Source organism: Ammospiza caudacuta, chromosome 33 (genome assembly GCF_027887145.1).
Source record: "Ammospiza caudacuta isolate bAmmCau1 chromosome 33, bAmmCau1.pri, whole genome shotgun sequence".
Taxonomy (NCBI): domain Eukaryota; kingdom Metazoa; phylum Chordata; class Aves; order Passeriformes; family Passerellidae; genus Ammospiza; species Ammospiza caudacuta.
The window spans coordinates 1,079,014-1,100,169 of record NC_080625.1 but is presented as its reverse complement, the minus strand read 5'-3'; the positions used below and the strand labels follow the sequence as shown (position 1 = coordinate 1,100,169).

At 45.9% G+C, this 21,156-nt stretch overlaps 1 protein-coding gene across 1 annotated transcript in view; it reads left to right on the top strand.

Moving 5' to 3' along the window:
* Window positions 1–21,156, top strand: part of PHF1 (PHD finger protein 1) — a 39,705-nt gene that overhangs the window by 16,011 nt on the left and 2,538 nt on the right. The window contains exons 6-10 of the mRNA XM_058822527.1: window positions 51–139; window positions 6,883–7,031; window positions 9,918–10,013; window positions 13,764–13,832; window positions 17,770–17,893. Of these exons, the coding sequence (XP_058678510.1) occupies window positions 51–139; window positions 6,883–7,031; window positions 9,918–10,013; window positions 13,764–13,832; window positions 17,770–17,893 (527 nt within the window). The remainder of the gene's footprint in view (window positions 1–50; window positions 140–6,882; window positions 7,032–9,917; window positions 10,014–13,763; window positions 13,833–17,769; window positions 17,894–21,156) is intronic.

Here is a 21,156-nt window from a genome sequence, read left to right as displayed (position 1 = left end):
ATTCCCGTGGAATTCCCAGAGAATTCCCGGAATTCCCGAATTATTCCCAGCGTACCACCAGCGCTGCCACGCGCCCCCGGCCCCGGGCGGTGCCGGCCCCTGGAGCTGCCGCCGCTGCGTCTTCGCCGTGGCCACCAAGGTGAGGCCACAATTGCCAAAAAATCCCCCAAAAATTCCCCAAAAACTTCCCCCCAAAAAAATCCCCCCAAAAAATTCCCCCCAAAAAATTCCCCCCAAAAAATTCCCCAAAAAAATTGCCCAAAAAAATTCCCCAAAAAATTTCCCCCAAAAAATTCCCCAAAAAAATTGCCCAAAAAAATTCCCCAAAAAATTTCCCCCAAAAAATTCCCCAAAAAATTGCCCCAAAAATTCCCCCAAAAATTCAACAAAAAATAAAAAAAACAAAAATTCCCTAAAAAATTCCCCCCAAAAAATCGCCCAAAAAGTCCCCCCAAAAAATCCCCCCAAAAATTCAACAAAAAATAAATAAAAAAAAATTTCCTAAAAAGTCCCAAAAATTCCCCAAAAAATTCCCCCAAAAAATCCCCCCAAAAATTCCCCCCAAAAAATTCCCCAAAAAAATTCCCCCCAAAAAAATCCCCAAAAATTCAACAAAAATTCAACAAAAAAAGAAAAAAAAATCCCCCAAAAAATTCCCCCAAAAAATCCCCCAAAAAATCCCCCCAAAAAAATCGCCAAAAAAATCCCCCCAAAAAATTCCCCCCAAAAAATTCCCCAAAAAATTGCCCAAAAAATTGCCCCAAAAAATCCCCCCAAAAATTAAAAAAAAAAAAAATTCCCCAAAAAATTCCCCCAAAAAATTCCCCCAAAAAATCCCCCCAAAAATGCAACAAAAAATTAAAAAAAAAATTCCCCCAAAAAAATCCGCCCAAAAATTCAACAAAAAATAAAAAAAAAAAAATTTCCACAAAAATTCCCCCCAAAAAATTCCCCCAAAAAATTGCCCAAAAAATTCCCCCAAAAATCCCCCCAAAAATTCAACAAAAAATAATAAAAAAAAAAAAATTCCCCAAAAAATTCCCCCAAAGAATCGCCCAAAAAATTCCCCCCAAAAAATTCCCCCAAAAAATCCCCCCAAAAATTCAACGAAAAAAAAAAAAAAATTTCCCCAAAAAATTCCCCAAAAAATTCTCCCAAAAATTGCTCCCAAAAAATCCCCCCAAAAATTCAACAAAAAATTAAAAAAAAAAAAAAAATTCCCCAAAAAAGTCCCCAAAAAAAATCACCCAAAAATTTGCCCAAAAAGTTGCCCAAAAAATTCCCCAAAAGATCCCCCCAAAAATTCAACAAAAAATTAACAAAAAATTTCCCCAAAAAGTCCCAAAAATCCCCCCAAAAAATCCCCCCAAAATTTCAACAAAAAATAAAAAATAAAAAATCCCAAAAAATTTCCCCAAAAAATCCCCCCAAAAAATCCCCCCAAAAATTCAACCAAAAAAAAAAAAAAATTCCCCAAAAGGTCCCCAAAAGTTGCCAAAAAGGTCCTGAAAGTCCCTCCAAAATTCGACAAAAAATAAAAAAAAGAAATTCCCCAAAAATTCCCCAAAAAGTCCCCAAAAAGATCCTGAAAATCCCCCCAAAATCCCCAAAATTCGACAAAAATAAAAAAATAAAAAACCAAAAAGTCCCCAAAAATTCCCCAAAATGTAACAGGTTTTTCCTGCTAATTCCTGCTGGAATTCCCGGGTTTTCCCCATTAATTCTCGCTGGAATTCCCGCTGGAATTCCCAGGTTTTCCCCATTAATTCCCACTGGAATTCCCGGTGTTTTCCCCACTGATTCCCGCTGGAATTCCTGGATTTTCCCCATTAATTCCTGCTGGAATTCCCAGTGTTTTCCCCATTAATTCCCGCTGGAATTCCCGGTGTTTCGCCCATTAATTCCCGCTGGAATTCCTGGATTTTCCCCATTAATTCCCACTGGAATTCCCGGTGTTGTCCTGCTAATTCCTGCTGGAATTCCTGGATTTTCCCCATTAATTCCCGCTGGAATTCCCGGTGTTTTCCCCATTAATTCCCGCTGGAATTCCCAGTGTTTTCCCCATTAATTCCCACTGGAATTCCTGGATTTTCCCCATTAATTCCCGCTGGAATTCCCGGTGTTTTCCCCATTAATTCCCGCTGGAATTCCCAGTGTTTTCCCCATTAATTCCCACTGGAATTCCTGGATTTTCCCCATTAATTCCCGCTGGAATTCCCGGTGTTTCCTGCTGATTCCTGCTGGAATTCCCAGCTTTTCCCCTTCATTCCCGCTGTGATTCCCAGGTTTTCCCCCTGAATTCCCGCTGTCGTTGCCGTCTTTTTCCCGGTGTCATTCCCGTTCGTTCCCGCTGGAATTCCTGCTGTTTTCCAGCTGCTTTCCGCTGTCATTCCCACTGGAATTCCCAGGTTTTTCCCTTTAATTCCCAGTGTGATTCACAACCAATTCCCAGTGGGAATTCCTGATGTTATTCCCATTCATTCCTGCTGGAATTCCCACTGGAATTCCCGCTGTTTCCCTGTTCATTCCCGGTGTCATTCCCAGTAATTCCCGCTGTAATTCCCGCTGTTTTCCCCGTTAATTCCCACTGGAATTCCTGCTGGAATTCCCGGGATATTCCCATTAATTCCCACTATAATTCCCGCTGGAATTCCCGGGTTTTTCCCATTAATTCCCAGTGTCTTTATGGTGCAATTCCCGTCAATCCCCACCGTAATTCCTGGTGTTTTCCCGGTGTTTCCCCCATCCATCCCTGGTGTAATTCCCGGTGTTTTCCTGCTGTAAATCCCAGTGTTAATTCTCGGTAATCCCCCCTGGAATTCCCGATAATCCCCGCTGGAATTCCCGTTAATCCCCGCTGGAATTCCCGTTAATCCCCCCTGGAATTCCCGTTAATCCCCGCTGGAATTCCTGCTGTGAACTCCTGCTGCGATTCCCATTAATCCCCCCTGGGATTCCCGTTAATCCCCCCTGGAATTCCCATTAATCCCCCCTGGGATTCCCGTTAATCCCCCCTGGAATTCCCGTTAATCCCCCCGGAATTCCCATTAATCCCCACTGGAATTCCTGTTAATCCCCACTGGGATTCCCGTTAATCCCCGGTGTTTATTCCCGTTAATTCCCACAGGAATTCCTGCTGTGAACTCCTGCTGCGATTCCCGTTAATCCCCGCTGGAATTCCCGTTAATCCCCGCTGGGATTCCCATTAATTCCCGCTGGGATTCCCGTTAATTCCCGCTGGGATTCCCATTAATCCCCACTGGAATTCCCGTTAATGCCCAGTGTTTATTCCTGTTAATCCCCACTGGGATTCCCGTTAATTCCCACTGGGATTCCCGTTAATTCCTACTGGAATTCCCGTTAATCCCCGGTGTTTATTCCTGTTAATCCCCACTGGAATTCCCGTTAATTCCCGGTGTTTATTCCCATTAATCCCCACTGGGATTCCCGTTAATCCCCGCTGGAATTCCCGTTAATCCCCGCTGGAATTCCCGTTAATCCCCGCTGGAATTCCCGTTAATCCCCGGTGTTTATTCCCGTTAATTCCCACTGGAATTCCCGTTAATCCCCGCTGGAATTCCCGTTAATTCCCGGTTTTTATTCTCGGTGTGTTTCCCAGCGGGGCGGGGCTCTGAGGCGGCGCCACTCCCGGTGTGAATTCCCGGTGTTTATTCCTGGTTTTTCCCAGTCCAATTCCCATTTTTTCCCTGTTTTTCCCATTCCGGGGGGGCGGGGCTCTCAGTGAGACCATTCCCGGTGTAATTCCCGCTGTAATTCCCGGTGTTTATTCCCATTTTCCCCCGTTTTTCCCATCCCGGCAGGGCGAGGCCATTCCTGCTGGAATTCCCGGTGTTTATTCCCGGATTTTATTCCCAGCGGAGCTCTCCGGGTGGGGCCATTCCTGGTGTTTATTCCCGGTGTTTATTCCCATTTTTTCCCATTTTCCCCGTTTTTTTCCCCAGCGCAGCGGCGCGCTCCGGCGGGGCCATTCTCAGTGTTTATTCCCGGTGTTTTTTCCCATTTTCAGTGTTTATTCCCGATGTTTTTTCCCATTTTCCCCGTTTTTCTCCCCATTTCCAGCGCGGCGGCGCGCTCCGGCGGGCCAATCTCAGTGTGAATTCCCGATGTTTATTCCCGGTGTTTATTCCCATTTTTCCCCATTTTTCCCGTTTTTCCCCAGCGCGGCGGGGCTCTCCGGTGGGGCCCGCAGGCTGTGGATGCAATTCCCGATGTTTATTCCCATTTTTTCCCATTTTCCCCGTGTTTTTCCCCCAGCGCGGCGGCGCTCTCCAGCAGGGCCATTCTCAGTGTTTATTCCCGATGTTCATTCCCGGTGTTTTTTCCCATTTTCCCCGTTTTTCTCCCCGTTTTCCAGCGCAGCGGCGCGCTCCAGCGGGGCCATTCTCAGTGTGAATTCCCGATGTTTATTCCCGCTGTTTATTCCCATTTTTTCCCATTTTCCCCATTTTTTCCCCCAGCGCGGCGGCGCTCTCTGGCGGGGCGATGCTGTGGATGCAATTCCCGGTGTTTATTCCCATTTTTTCCCATTTTCCCCGTGTTTTTCCCCAGCGCGGCGGGGCTCTCCGGCGGGGCCATTCTCAGTGTGAATTCCCGATGTTCATTCCCGGTGTTTTTTCCCATTTTCCCCGTTTTTCTCCCCGTTTCCAGCGCGGCTGCGCTCTCCGGCGGGGCCCGCGGGCGCGGGCGATGCTGTGGATGCAATTCCCGGTGTTTATTCCCATTTTTTCCCATTTTCCCCGTGTTTTTCCCCAGCGCGGCGGCGCTCTCCAGCAGGGCCATTCTCAGTGTTTATTCCCGGTGTTCATTCCCGGTGTTTTTTCCCATTTTCCCCGTTTTTCTCCCCGTTTTCCAGCGCGGTGGCGCGCTCCGGCGGGGCCATTCTCAGTGTGAATTCCCGATGTTTATTCCCGCTGTTTATTCCCATTTTTTCCCATTTTCCCCATTTTTTCCCCCAGCGCGGCTGCGCTCTCTGGCGGGGCGATGCTGTGGATGCAATTCCCGGTGTTTATTCCCATTTTTTACCATTTTTTCCCCATTTCCAGCGCGGCGACGCTCTGACGCGGGGCCCGCAGGTGCAGGCGATGCTCGGGATGCAATTCCCGGTGTTTATTCCCGGTGTTTATTCCCATTTTTTCCCATTTTCCCCGTTTTTTTCCCCAGCGCGGCGGCGCTCTCCAGCAGGGCCATTCTCAGTGTGAATTCCCGATGTTTATTCCCGATGTTTTTTCCCATTTTCCCCGTTTTTCTCCCCATTTCCAGCGCGGCGGCGCGCTCCGGCGGGGCCATTCTCAGTGTGAATTCCCGATGTTTATTCCCGGTGTTTATTCCCATTTTTCCCCATTTTTCCCGTTTTTCCCCAGCGCGGCGGGGCTCTCCGGCGGGGCCCGCAGGCTGTGGATGCAATTCCCGATGTTTATTCCCATTTTTTCCCATTTTCCCCGTTTTTTTCCCCAGCGCGGCGGCGCGCTCCGGTGGGGCCATTCTCAGTGTGAATTCCCGATGTTTATTCCCGGTGTTTTTTCCCATTTTCCCCGTTTTTATCCCCATTTCCCAGCGCGGCGGCGCTCTCCAGCAGGGCCATTCTCAGTGTGAATTCCCGATGTTCATTCCCGGTGTTTTTTCCCATTTTCCCCGTTTTTCTCCCCGTTTCCAGCGCGGCTGCGCTCTCCGGCGGGGCCCGCGGGCGCGGGCGATGCTGAGGATGCAATTCCCGGTGTTTATTCCCATTTTTTCCCATTTTCCCCGTGTTTTTCCCCAGCGCGGCGGCGCTCTCCAGCAGGGCCATTCTCAGTGTTTATTCCCGGTGTTTATTCCCGGTGTTTTTTCCCATTTTCCCCGTTTTTCTCCCCATTTCCAGCGCGGCGGCGCGCTCCGGCGGGGCCATTCTCAGTGTGAATTCCCGATGTTTATTCCCGGTGTTTATTCCCATTTTTCCCCATTTTTCCCGTTTTTCCCCAGCGCGGCGGGGCTCTCCGGCGGGGCCCGCAGGCTGTGGATGCAATTCCCGATGTTTATTCCCATTTTTTCCCATTTTCCCCGTTTTTTTCCCCAGCGCGGCAGCGCTCTCCAGCGGGGCCATTCTCAGTGTTCATTCCCGGTGTTTTTTCCCATTTTTTCCCATTTTCCCCGTTTTTTTCCCCAGCGTGGCGGCGCGCTCCGGTGGGGCCATTCTCAGTGTGAATTCCCGATGTTTATTCCCGGTGTTCATTCCCGGTGTTTATTCCCATTTTCCCCGTTTTTCTCCCCGTTTCCAGCGCGGCGGGGCTCTCCGGCGGGGCCCGCGGGCGCGGGCGATGCTGAGGATGCAATTCCCGGTGTTTATTCCCATTTTTTCCCATTTTCCCCGTGTTTTTCCCCAGCGCGGCGGCGCTCTCCAGCAGGGCCATTCTCAGTGTGAATTCCCGGTGTTTATTCCCGGTGTTTATTCCCATTTTTCCCATTTTCCCCGTGTTTTTCCCCAGCGCGGCGGCGCTCTCCAGCAGGGCCATTCTCAGTGTTTATTCCCAATGTTCATTCCCGGTGTTTTTTCCCATTTTCCCCGTTTTTCTCCCCATTTTCCAGCGCGGTGGCGCGCTCCGGCGGGGCCATTCTCAGTGTGAATTCCCGATGTTTATTCCCGGTGTTTATTCCCATTTTTTCCCATTTTCCCCGTGTTTTTCCCCAGCGCGGCGGGGCTCTCCGGCGGGGCCATTCTCAGTGTGAATTCCCGATGTTCATTCCCGGTGTTTTTTCCCATTTTCCCCGTTTTTCTCCCCATTCCCAGCGCGGCGGGGCTCTCCGGCGGGGCCATTCTCAGTGTGAATTCCCGATGTTCATTCCCGGTGTTTTTTCCCATTTTTCCCTGTTTCTCCCCGTTTCCAGCGCGGCGGGGCTCTCCGGCGGGGCCCGCGGGCGCGGGCGATGCTGAGGATGAAGTCGGTGCTGCCGTACGCGCTGGGGGCGCTGGACTGGGACCCCCCGCACCTGCACAACCTCCAGCACTGCTACTGCTACTGCGGCGGGCCCGGACAGTGAGTGAGGACACCAGAACTCCCGAAAAAATTCCCGAAAAAATCCCGGAATTCCCAAAAAAATCCCACCCCAAATAACCCCAAAACGGCCCCAAAACCCCAAATCTGCCCCAAATTCCCCCTGCACAACGTCCAGCACTGACACTGCCGCTGCGGCGGGCCCGGACAGTGAGTGGAAATCCCGAAAATCCCCAAAATCCCCAAAATTCCCCCAAAAAATCCCAGAATTCCCAAAAAAATCCGGAAATTCCTCCAAAAATCCCACCCGAAATAACCCAAAAATGGTCCCAAACCCCCAAAATCTGCCCCAGAACGGGGACCCCCTGCACCTGCACAACCTGCAGTGATGACACTGCTGCTGCGGCGGGCCCGGACATTGAGTGAGGACACCAGAACTCCCGAAAAAATTCCCGAAAAAATCCCAGAATTCCCCCAAAAATCCCACCCCAAATAACCCCAAAACGGCCCCAAAACCCCAAATCTGCCCCAAATTCCCCCTGCACAACGTCCAGCACTGACACTGCCGCTGCGGCGGGCCCGGACAGTGAGTGGAAATCCCAAAAATCCCCAAAATCCCCAAAATTCCCCCAAAAAAATCCCGGAATTCCCAAAGAAATCCTGAAATTCCTCCAAAAATCCCACCCGAAATAACCCAAAAATGGCCCCAAAACCACAAAATCTGCCCCAAATTCCCCCCGCACCTGCACAACCTCCAGCACTGCCCCAAACCTGCAGGGCATCGGGCAGGGAGTGCTGATCCCAAAATTCCCCAAAAGTTCCCAAAATTCCCAAAAAATTCCCGGAATTCCCAAAAAAATCCCAGCGGAAATAACCCAAAAACGGCCCCAAAACCTCAGAAACGGCCCCAAAATCTGCCCCAAATTCCCCCTGCACTGACACTGCTGCTGCAGCAGGGAGGATTCCAGAATATTCCCAAAGTTCCTGGAATTCCCAAAAAATCCTGGAATTCCCAAAAAATCCCGGAATTCCCAAAAATCCCCATTAAAATGCGCTCAGAAACGGCCCCAAAACCCCAAAATCTGCCCCAAATTCCCTCCAGCACTGCCCCGAAACTGCAGGAGATGGGGCAGCGAGTGATGGTCCGGAAAATCCTGAAATTCCCCAAAAATCTGGGAATTCCTAAAAAAATCCCGGAATTCCCCAAAAAATCCCAGCTGAAATAACCCAAAAATGGCCCCAAAATCTGCCCCAAATTCCCCCTGCACGACCCCCAGCACTGCCCCAAAACTGCAGCAGGGAGGATTCCAGAATATTCCCAAAGTTCCTGGAATTCCCAAAAAATCCTGGAATTCCCAAAAAATCCTGGAATTCCCAAAAATCCCCATCAAAATCCTCTCAGAAACGGCCCCAAAACCCCAAAATCTGCCCCAAATTCCCCCTGCACAACCCCCAGCACTGCCCCGAAACTGCAGCAGGGAGGGTCCCAAAAATCCTGAAAATCCCCCCAAAAAATCCCAAAATTCCTCAAAACGAAATTCCTGAAAATCCTGAAACTCCCCAAGAAATCCCAAAAATTCTCCCCCCCAAAAAATCCCAAAATTCCCCCAAAAATTCCACCCAAAACAGCCCCAAAATGGCCCCGAAACTGCCCCCAAAAAGGCTGGAAAGGCCCAAATCCCCCCAAAGTTCCCCCAAATCCCCCAAATGTCCCCAAATTTCCTCCAAATCGCCTCAAATCCCTGAAATTTCCCCAAATTCCCTCAAAATCCTAAAATTCCCCCAAAAACGCCCCACACAAATCCCCACGTTTCCCCCGAAGTTCTGGAATTCTGTCCCCTGGGTGCTCCCAAAAATCCCCCAAAATTCCTCCCAAAAACTCCCAAAATTCCTCCAAAAATCCCCCAAAATTCCTCCAAAATCTCCCAAAATTCCTCCAAAATCCCCCAAAATTCCTCCAAAAACTCCCACAAAATTCCTCCAAAAATCCCCCAAAATTCCTCCAAAAATCCCCCAAAATTCCTCCAAAAATCCCCCAAAATTCCTCCAAAAATCGCCCAAAATTCCTCCAAAACCCCCCCCAAAATTCCTCCAAAAATCCCCCAAAATTCCTCCAAAAATCCCCCAAAATTCCTCCAAAAATCCCCCAAAATTCCTCCAAAATCCCCCAAAATTCCTCCAAAAATCCTCCAAAATTCCTCCAAAAATCCCCCAAAATTCCTCCAAAATCCCCCAAAATTTCTCCCCCAAATGCCTCAAAATCCCCCCAGAAAAATTCCCGAAATTCCCAAAATGACCAAATCCCAGCTGGAAAAAAAAAAAAAAAATTCCTGAAAACCTGAGGGCGTTCCCAGGGTTCCCCCAAACCTCCCAAAATCCCCCGAAAATCCCCAAAATCCCATAAAAATCCCAAATTTCCCAAAACCCCCTGAAAATCCCTTTAAAACTCCCCAAACTTCCTCCAAATCCCATAAAAATGTCCCCCCCAAAATTCCCTGAAATTCTCAAAATCCCCAAAATTCCCCCCAAAACCTCTGAAATTCACCCCCAAATTTTCCCAGCCGGAACCTGAAAATTGCTCCCAGTGCTCCCCCAAAATCCCTCCAAAAACCTGAAAAATCCCCCAAATTTCCCCCAAATCCCCCCAAATTTCCCCTAAATTCCACCAAAATCCCATAAAAATCCCAAATTTCCCAAAATCCCCGAATTTTCCCCCAAAATCCTGCAGCTGGAACCTGAAGCTCCTCCCTGTGCTCCCCCAAAACCCCTGAAAAATCCCCCCAAAATCCCCTGAAAAATGGCCCCAAATCCCCCAAAATCCCCCAGAAATCCCCAAAAATCTCCGGAAAAATTCCCATAAAATCCCCCCAAAATCCCATAAAAATCCCAAATTTCCCAAAATCCCCGAATTTCGCCCCAAATTCGCAGCTGGAACCTGAAGATGCTGCAGTGCCGCCGCTGCCGGCAGTGGTTCCACGAGGCGTGCACGCAGTGCCTGCCGCGGCCGCTGCTCTACGGGGACAGGTCGGGATTTTGGGCATTTTGGGGTGAATTTGGGGATTTTGGGGATTTTGGGGTGAATTTGGGGATTTTGGGCATTTTGGGGTGAATTTGGGGGTTTGAGATGACTTTGGGGTGAATTTTGGGGGATTTTGGGGTGAATTTGGGGTTTTTGGGGGAATTTTGGGGTGAATTTGAGGATTTTGGGGGAATTTTGGGCTGAATTTTGGGGTTTTGGGGTGAATTTGGGGGTTTGGGGGATTTGGGGTGAATTTGGGGGTTTGGGGTATTTGGGATTTTGGGGGATTTTGGGGTGAATTTGGGGGATTTTGGGGTGAATTTGGGGTTTTTGGGGATTTTGGGGTGAACTTGGGTATTTTGGGGGAATTTTGGGGTGAATTTGGGGTTTTGGGGTGAATTTGGGGGTTTTGGGGTGAATTTGGGGGTTTGGGGGATTTGGGGAATTTTGGGGAATTTTGGGGATTTGGGGATTTTGGGGGATTTGGGATTTTGGGGGATTTTGGGGTGAATTTGGGGGATTTTGGGGTGAATTTGGGGATTTGGGGGAATTTTGGGGTGAATTTGGGGTTTTGGGGCGAATTTTGGGGTTTTGGGGTGAATTTGGGGGTTTGGGGGATTTGGGGAATTTTGGGGAATTTTGGGGATTTGGGGATTTTGGGGGATTTGGGATTTTGGGGGATTTTGGGGTGAATTTGGGGATTTGGGGTGAATTTTGGGGGTTTGGGGTGAATTTGGGTTTTTTGGGGATTTTGGGGTGAATTTGGGGTTTTGGGGTGAATTTTGGGGTTTTGGGGTGAATTTGGGGGTTTGGGGGATTTGGGGTGAATTTGGGGATTTTGGGGGATTTGGGATTTTGGGGGATTTTGGGGTGAATTTGGGGGATTTTGGGGTGAATTTGGGGTTTTTGGGGATTTTGGGGTGAATTTGAGGATTTTGGGGGAATTTTGGGCTGAATTTGGGGTTTTGGGGTGAATTTGGGGATTTTGGGGTGAACTTGGGAATTTTGGGGGATTTGGGGATTTGGGGGAAAATTTGGGGGATTTTGGGGTGAATTTGGGGGATTTTGGGGTGAATTTGGGGGATTTGGGGATTTGGAGATTTTGGGGATTTGGGGATTTGGGGTGAATTTGGGGATTTTGGGGTGAATTTGGGGTTTTTGGGGATTTTGGGGTGAATTTGGGGTTTTTGGAGGGGTTTTTGGGGATTTTTCCTGATCTTTTGGAGGTTTCTTTCCAGGTATTTTGGGTTTTTTTCCTAATTCTTTGGGGTGGATTTGGGGATGGATTTTGGGTGAACTTGGGGCGATTTGGGGATGAACTGGGGATGGATTTGGGACATTTTGGGACGGATTTTGGAGGATTTTGGGGATGAATTTGAGGTGATTTTGGGGTGTTTTGGGGTGATTTGGGGATGAATTTTGGGGATGGATTTGGGGATTGAATTGGGGATGGATTTGGGACATTTTGGGATGGATTTTGGAGGATTTTTGGGATGAATTTGAGGTAAATTTGAGGTGATTTCGGGGTGTTTTGGGGATGGATTTGGGGTGAATTTGGAGGTGGTGGTTGGGTGTGGATTTGGGGGGAATTTTGGGGTGATTTGGGGATGGATTTGGGACATTTTGGGACGGATTTTGGGGATTTTGGGGATGAATTTGAGGTGATTTCGGGGTGTTTTGGGGTGGATTTGGGGATGGATTTGGGATGGATTTTGGGTGGATTTGGGGATGGATTTGGGGATGGATTTGGGGATGGATTTGGGACATTTTGGGACGGATTTTGGGGGAGTTTGGGGATGAATTTGAGGTGATTTCAGGGTGTTTTGGGGTGATTTGGGGATGGATTTGGGGGGAGTTTTGGGATTTTGGGAATTTGAGGTGATTTCGGGGTGTTCTGGGGTGATTTGGGGATGGATTTGGGGACATTTTGGGACGGATTTTGGGGATGAATTTGAGGTGAATTTGAGGTGATTTCGGGGTGTTTTGGGGATGGATTTTGGGTGAATTTGGAGGTGGTGGTTGGGTGTGGATTTGGGGGGAATTTTGGGGTGATTTGGGGATGGATTTGGGGGCAGTTTGGGGATGAATTTGAGGTGATTTCGGGGTGTTCTGGGGTGATTTGGGGATGGATTTTGGGGATGGATTTGAGAATGGATTTGGGATGGATTTGGGACATTTGGGGATGGATTTGGGGGGATTTTGGGGTGAATTTGGGTTTTTTGGGGGAATTTTGGGGTGAATTTGGGTTTTTTGGGGTTTTTGGAGGGGTTTTGGGGGACTTTTCCTGATCTTTTGGAGGTTTTTTCCCAGGTATTTTGGGGTTTTTTTCCTAATTCTTTGGGGTGGATTTGGGGATGGATTTGGGGGTGGATTTTGGGAACATTTTGGGACGGATTTTGGGGAGTTTGGGGATGAATTTAAGGTGATTTTGGGGTGATTTGGGATGGATTGGGGGGAGTTTTGGGATTTTGGGAATTTGAGGTGATTTCGGGGTGTTTTGGGATGGATTTGGGGGTGGGTTTGGGACATTTTGGGACGGATTTTGGAGGATTTTTGGGATGAATTTGAGGTGACTTTGAGGTGATTTCGGGGTGTTCTGGGGTGATTTGGGGGTGGATTTTGGGGTGAATTTGGGGGATTTTGGGGATGAATTTCAAGTGAATTTGAGGTGATTTCGGGGTGATTTGGGGATGGATTTGGGGTGTTTTTGGGTGAATTTGGGGGTGGTTTGGTATGGATTTTGGGGGGTTTTGGGAACGGATTTGGAGTTTTGGGGGGATTTGGGTGCTTTGGCGATCGATTTTGGGGTGATTTGGCGATGGATTTTGGGATGGATTTTGGGGTGATTTGGCGATGGATTTTGGGGGGATTTTGGGATGGATTTTGGGATATTTTGGAGGAGATTCTGGAGTGATTTGAGGATGGATTTGGGGTGGTTTTGGGTGAATTTGGGGTGAATTTTGGGGGATTTGGGGATGGATTTTGGGGTAAATTTGGGCTGAATTTGGGAATGGATTTAGAGATGGATTTTGGGGGGATTTGGGGGCGTTGGGGATGGATTCTGGGGTAATTTTGAGATGGATTTGGGGGGACTGGGGTGGTTTGGGGGTGAATTTTGGGTGATCTGGGGATGGATTTTGGGGGATTTGGGGGAATTTGGGGTGTTTGGGAGGAGATTCTGGGGTGGTTTTAAGGTGAATTTCGGGATTAATTTTGGGGTGATTTGGGACGGATTTTGGGGTTATTTTGGGGTGATTCTGGCTGATTCTGGGGATGGATTTTGGGGTGATTTTGGGATGGATTTTGGGGTTATTTTGGGCTGATTCTGCCTGATTTTGGGGTGATTTCGGGGTGGATTTTGGGATGGATTTTGGGGGGATTTTGGGATGGATTTTGGGATATTTTGGAGAAGATTCTGGAGTGATTTGAGGATGGATTTGGGGTGGTTTTGGGTGAATTTGGGGTGAATTTTGGGGGATTTGGGGATGGATTTTGGGGTAAATTTGGGCTGAATTTGGGAATGGATTTAGAGATGGATTTTGAGGTGATTTCGGGGTGATTCTGGCTGATTCTGGGATGGATTCTGGGGTGATTTTGGGGTGATTCTGGCTGATTTTGGGGTGGATTTTGGGGTGATTTCGGGGTGATTCTGGCTGATTTTGAGATGGATTCTGGGGTGGATTTTGGGGTTATTCTGGGATGGATTCCGGGGTGATTTGGGGGTGATCCTGGCCGATGTTGGGGTTCCTGTGCAGGTTTTACGTGTTCGAGTGCAGCGTCTGCCGGGGCGGCGCCGAGAGCGTCCGGAGGCTGCCCCTGCGCTGGTGAGGGGGCACCCCAAAAACACCCCAAAAATAACCCCAAAACACCCCCAAATACCCCAAAATACCCAAAACACCCATAAAATACCCAAAAATACCCAAAAAATACCCAAAACCACCCCAAAAATAACCCCAAAAATACCCCAAAACACCCCCCAAAATACCCCCAAAACCACTCAAAAATACCCCAAAACACCAAAAAATACCCCACAAATACCCCACAAATACCCAAAACAGCCATAAAATACCCAAAAATACCCTAAAAATACCCAAAAATACCCCAAAAATAACCCCAAAACACCCCAAAAAATAGCTCCAAACACCCCAAAAATAACCCCAAAACCACCCAAAAAATACCCGAAATACCCCCAAAAAACCCCCCAGAACACCCCAAAATACCCCAAAACACCCAAAACACCCCAAAAATACCCCTAAATACCCTAAAAACACCCCCAAAATACCCCAAAATATCCCAAACACTCATAGAATACCCCTAAATACCCCCAAAATACCCAAAAACTACCCCAAAAATAACCCCAAAACACCCCAAAATACCCCCAAACACCCCCCAAAATACCCCAAAATACCCAAAAACATCCCAAAAATACCCAAAACACCCCAAAATACCCCCAAAATACCCAAAGCACCCATAAAATACCCCTAAAGACCCCTAAATACCCCCCAAATACCCCAAAATACCCCCAAAACACCCCAAAAATACCCCTAAATACTCCCAAAACACCCCAAAAAACCCCACAAAATACCCCCAAAATACCCTCAAAATACCCCAAAAATACCCCTAAATACCCCCAAATACTCCCAAAACACCCCAAAATACCCAAAAATACCGTCAAAATACCCCCCAAATACCCCTAAATACCTCCAAGACACCCCAAAAATACCCCTAAATACCCCAAAACACAAAAAAATACCCCAAAAATACCCCAAAAATACCAAAAAAATACCCCAAAATACCCCCAAAATACCCCAAAAATTCCCCAAAATATCCCTAAATACCCCTAAATACCCCCAAAACACCCCCAAATACTCCCAAAACACCCCAAAAATACCCCAAAACACCCCAAAACACCCCAAAAATACCCCAAAACACCCCAAAAACACCCCCAAACCCACAAAATACCCCCCAAACACCCCTAAATAACCCAAAACCACCCCAAAACCCCAAACATCCCCAAAGCCCCAACGCCCCCCAACCATTTCCCCCCAATTTTTGGGTTTTTCTTCCCAGTTTTCCCCTCCCCCTTTTTTTTTTTTTACTTCCCCATTTTTGCCCCGTTTCCCCCCATGGTTTTTGTACTTCTCCCAAATTTTCCTCATTTTTCCTCATTTTTCCTCATTTTTCCTCATTTTTCCTCATTTTTCCCATTTTCCCGCTTTTTCCCTCCATCCCAGGGTGTGATGCCCCCCAAACCCTCCATTCCTGCCCCTTTTATTCTCTATTTTCCCCATTTTTTCCCCCATTTTTTTGGTATTTTTCCCCTTTTTTCCTCATTTATTTCATTTTTTCCCATTTTCCCAAGATTCCCCCCAGTTTTCCATGGATTTCTCTACAATTTCTTCCATTTTTCTTTTTGCATTTTCCCTTTATTCCTGGTTTTTTCCCCATTTTTTGCCCTTTTTTCCCCATTTTCCCCCATTTTCCCCCTTTTTTCCCATTTTTTGCCCATTTTCCCCCATTTTCCCCCATTTTTTCCCATTATTTCCCCATTTTTCCCCCATTTTCCCCATTTTTCCCCAATTTTTCCCCATTTCCCCCCATTTTCCCAATTTTTTCCCCATTTTTACCCATTTTTCCCCAATTTTTCCCCATTTCCCCCCATTTTCCCAATTTTTTCCCCATTTTTTCCCCATTTTTCCCCATTTTTCCCCATTCTCCCCCATTATTTTTATATTTCCTCCCTTTTTACTCCCCATTTTTCCCCATTTTTAAATCCTTTTCCCATTTTTCTTGCATTTCCCCCCAATTTCCCGGGCGTTTCTCTGCAATTCCAAACCCTCCATTCCTGCCCATTTTTTGGCATTTTCCCCATTTTTTCCCATTTTCCCAGGATTCCCCCCCAATTTTCCAGGGATTTCTCTGGAATTTCCCTCTTTTTTATTTTCTTGTATTTTCCCTTTTCCCCCCCCCATTTTTTGCCCATTTTACTGCATTTTTTTCAATATTTTCCCCCATTTTCCCAATTTTTCCTCATTTTCCCATTTTCCCGTGTTTTCCCCCCAATCCAGGCTGACCGTGTCTCACCCAGCCCTCCATTCCTGCCCCGTTTTATTCTGGATTTTCCCCATTTTTTCCCATTTTTTCCCATTTTTTCCCCATTTTTCCCCTATTTTTTCCCCATTTTTCCTCATTTTTTCCCATTTTTTTCCCCCATTTTTGTTCATTTTCCCAATTTCCCCATTTTTCTCCCCAATCCCAGGGTCGATGTCCGCCACCTCCTGCTGCACCCAATTCCCCCTTTTTATTTTCTTTTTTTTCCCTGATTTTTTCTTTTTTTCCCCATGTTTCCCCATTTTTCCCATTTTTTCCCAAAATTCTCAATTTTTTCCCCATTTTTTCCTCATTTTCCCATTTTCCCGTGTTTTCCCCCCAATCCAGGCTGACCGTGTCTCACCCAGCCCTCCATTCCTGCCCCATTTTATTCTGGATTTTCCCCATTTTTTCCCATTTTTCCCCATTTTTTCCCCATTTTTTTCCCAATTTTCCCATTTTTTTCTCATTTTTCCCAATTTCCCATATTTTTCCCCCAATCCCAGGGTTGACGTCGCCCACCTGCTCCTGTACCCCAATTCCCCCTTTTTATTTTCTAATTTTCCCTGGTTTTTTTTCTTTTTTTCTCCATTTTTTCCTCATTTTTTTCCCAATTCTCCCCATTTTTGTTCTTTTTCCCAATTTTCCCCATTTTTGTTCATTTTCCCAATTTCTGGATTTTTCCCCCCAACCCAGGGCTGACATCGCCCACCTGCCCCTGCACCCCAATTCCCCCTTTTTGTTTTTCCTCATTTTCCCCCATTTTTTTGACCATTTTTCCTCATTTTTTCCCCATTTTTTTCCCAATTTTCCCCATTTTTGTTCATTTTTCCCAATTTCCGGATTTTTCCCCCCAATCCCAGGGTCGATGTCCCCATCTCCTGCTGCACCCAATTCCCCCTTTTTGTTTTTCCCCGTTTTTTCCCCATTTTTCCCCATTTTCCCCCCATTTTTTCCCCATTTTTTCCCCATTTTTCCTCATTTTTTCCCATTTTTTCCCCGATTTTCCCCATTTTTGTTCATTTTTCCCAATTTCTGGATTTTTCTCCCCAACCCAGGGCTGACATCACCCACCTGCCCCTGCACCCAATTCCCCCTTTTTGTTTTTCCCCGTTTTTCCCCATTTTTCCTCAATTTTTCCTCATTTTTTCCCCATTTTTCCTCATTTTTTCCCCATTTTTTTTCCCAATTTTCCCCATTTTTGTTCATTTTTCCCAATTTCCCCATTTTTCTCCCCAATCCCAGGGTCGATGTCCCCATCTCCTGCTGCACCCAATTCCCCCTTTTTGTTTTTCCCCGTTTTTTCCCCATTTTTTCCTCATTTTTTCCTCATTTTTTCCTCGTTTTTTCCCCATTTTCCCCCCATTTTTCCCCATTTTTTCCCCATTTTTCCTCATTTTTCCCCATTTTTTCCCAATTTTCCCCATTTTTGTTCATTTTTCCCAATTTCTGGATTTTTCTCCCCAACCCAGGGCTGACATCGCCCACCTGCCCCTGCACCCAATTCCCCCTTTTTGTTTTTCCCCGTTTTTTCCCCATTTTTTCCTCATTTTCCCCCCATTTTTTCCCCGTTTTTTCCCCATTTTTCCTCATTTTTTCCCCATTTTTTCCCCGATTTTCCCCATTTTTGTTCATTTTTCCCAATTTCGGGGTTTTTCTCCCCAATCCCAGGGTGGACGTCGCGCATCTCCTGCTCTACCACCTCAGCGTTTGCCGGCGCCGCAAATATTTCGACCTGGAGCGGGAGATCCTGCCCTTGGCCAACCGGCACTGGCACGCGCTGCGCCTCGGCACGGTGGGGAAAAAATGGGGAAAAAATTCAAATTTTGGGAAAAATTGGCAAAATTGGCATTGGGGGGGAAGGGAAAAAAATTGGGGAAAAAAATCGGATTTTTTTGGGGGAAAAAAAGGGATTTTTTGGCGAGAAAATCGCAATTTTAGGGAAAAAAATTCGCATTTTTTTGGGAAAAATTTCGCAATTTTTTGGGAGAAAAATGATGATTTTGGGGGGAAAAAAATTCCAGTTTCTTGTAGGGGAAAGAATTGGTTTGGGGTGAAAAAAATTGGATTTTTGGGGGAAAATTCTGCCCCTCGCCAACCGGCACTGGCACGCGCTGCGCCTCGGCACGGTGGGGAAAATGGGGAAAAAATCAAATTTTGGGAAAAATTGGCATTGGGGAGGAAGGGAAAAAAAATTGGGGAAAAAATTGGATTTTTTTGGGGGGAAAAAATGGGATTTTTTGGCGAGAAAATCGCAATTTTAGGGGAAAAAATTCGCATTTTTTTGGGAAAAATTTCGCAATTTTTTGGGAGAAAAATCGCATTTTTTTGGGAGAAAAATGATGATTTGGGGGGGAAAAATTTCCAGTTTTTTGTAGGGGAAAGAATTGGTTTGGGGTGAAAAAAATCGGATTTTTTGGGGGGAAAATTCTGATTCTGCCCCTCGCCAACCGGCACTGGCATAGTGGGGAAAAATGGGGAAAAAAAATCAAATTTTGGGAAAAATGGGGAAAATGAGGGGAAAGGAAAAAAATTTGGGGAAAAATTGCAATTTTTTGTGAAAAAAATAGCAACTTTTAGGAAAAATTCTGATTTTTTTGGAGAAAAAGTTCCAGTTTTTGGGGGGAAAAAAAAATCCCAATTTGGGGGGGGAAATTGGGATTTTGGGGAAAAGTGGGGATTGGGGAAGAAGGAAAAAATTGGGGGAAAAATCGGATTTTTGGGGAAGAATTCCAATTTTTATGGAAAAAAAATGCGCAGTTTTGGGGAAAAAATTCACAAATTTGGGGGAAAAAAATCCTGATTTTTTCAGGGCAAAAGTCTGATTTTTGGAGAGGAAAAATTCCAATTTTTGGGGGAAAAAGTTGTGATTTTCGGGGGAAAAGAATGGAATTTTGGAGGGGAAATGGTGATTTGCTTTTTGGGGAAAATTCCAATTTTGGGGAAAAAATTCGAATTCTTTTGGAGGAAAAAAACTCCGGTTTTGGAGGGGAAGATTTGCTTTTTTGGGGGAAAAATCCAAACTATTGTGAAAAAAACAATGTTTGGGGGAAAAGCAACAGGAAAATGAGAGAAAAATGGGATTTTGGGAAAAATGGGAATGGGGGGAAGGAAAAAATTGGGGGGAAAAATCGGATTATTCTGATCTTTTGGGGAAAAAGTCATAAATTTTGGGAAAAAAATCATAAATTTTGGGGAAAAAAATCATAAATTATGGGAAAAAAACCCATAAATTTTGGGAAAAAATCATAAATTTTGGAGAAAAAGTAATAAATTTTGGGAAAAAAATCATAAATTTTGGGAAAAAAATCATAAATTTTGGGAAAAAACCCCATAAATTTTGGCAAAAAAATCATAAATTTTGGAGAAAAAGTAATAAATTTTGGGAAAAAAATCATAAATTTGGGGAAAAAAACCCATAAATTTTGGGAAAAAATCATAAATTTTGGGGAAAAATCATAAATTTTGTGGAAAAACCCCATAAATTTTGGGAAAAAATCATAAATTTTGGAGAAAAAGTAATAAATTTTGGGAAAAAAATCATAAATTTTGGGAAAAAAATCCATAAATTTTGGGAAAAAATCATAAATGTTGGGGAAAAAGTAATAAATTTTGGGAAAAAAATTATGGCTTTTTCAGGAAAACAAATCTGAATTTGGGAGAAAAATTCCAATTTTGGGGGGAAAGGAGTTGTGATTTTTGGGGCAAAAAATTTGATTTTTTGGGGGGGAAAGAATCGCGATTTTTGAGGAGAAATTCAAATTTTGGGGGAAAAAAAATCCCAATTTTTGGTGAAAAACCACGGGGTTTTGGGGGGGAAATTCCAATATTTGAAATTCCAGGTTTGGACCCCAAAATTCAGGATTTGGACACCAAAATTTGGGGGTTTGACCCCAAAATTTGGGGTTTAGACACCAAAATTCGGGGTTTTGACCTCAATATTCGGGGTTGAGACCCCAAAATTCCGGGTTTGGATCCCAAAATTCGGGGTTTAAAAACCAAAATTTGGGGCTTTGACCCCAAAATTCCAGGTTGGGACCCCAAAATTCGGGGGTTTGACTCCAAAATTCGGGGTTTAAACACCAAAATTCGGGATTTTGGCCCCAGAATTCGGGGTTTGGACCCCAAAATTCGGGGTTTAAACACCAAAATTTGGGGTTTGGCCCCAAAATTCCGGGTTTAGACACCAAAATTCGGGATTTGGGCACCAAAATTCGGGGGTTTGACGCCAAAATTTGGGGTTCGGATCCCAAAATTCCAGGTTTGGACTCCAAAATTCGGGATTTGGGCACCAAAATTCGGGGTTTAAACACCAAAATTTGGGGGTTTGGCCCCAAAATTCCAGGTTGGGACCCCAAAATTCGGGGGTTTGACCCCAAAATTCGGAATTTGGGCACCAAAATTCCGGGTTGGGACCCCAAAATTCGGGGTTTAAACACCAAAATTCGGGGTTTTGACCACAAAATTCGGGGTTGAGACCCCAAAATTCGGGCTTTGAATCCCGAAATTCCAGGTTGGGACCCCAAAATTCGGGGGTTTGACCCCAAAATTTGGGGTTCGGTTCCCAGAATTCGGGGTTTGGGTCCCAAAATTCCAGGTGGGAACCCCAAAATTCGGCGTTTGGAGCCCAATTTTGGGGTTTTTTCCCCAGAAATTTGGGGGTTTTGCCCCTCAGAATTTTGGGGTTTTTCTCCAATTTTGGGGTTTTCCGCCAATTTTTTTTTTTTTTTTTTTTTTTTTCCCAGAATTTTGGCTTTTCCCCAATTTTGGGTTTTTTTTCCCCCTGAATTTTTCGGGTTTTTCCCCCCAGAATTTTGGGGTTTTCCCCAATTTTGGGGTTTTTCCCCCCAAATTTTTGGGTTTTTTTCCCCAATTTTGAAGTTTTCTCCCCCCAGAATTCGGGGTTTGTCCCCAATTTTGGGGTTTTTTCCCCAGAATTTTGGGGTTTCCCCCAGATTTTGGGTTTCCCCTTCCCCCCCCCCCCCCAGAATTTGGGGTTTTTCCCATTTTTTGGGTGATTTTTTTCCCTCAATTTTGGTTTTTTTTTTCCCCAATTTT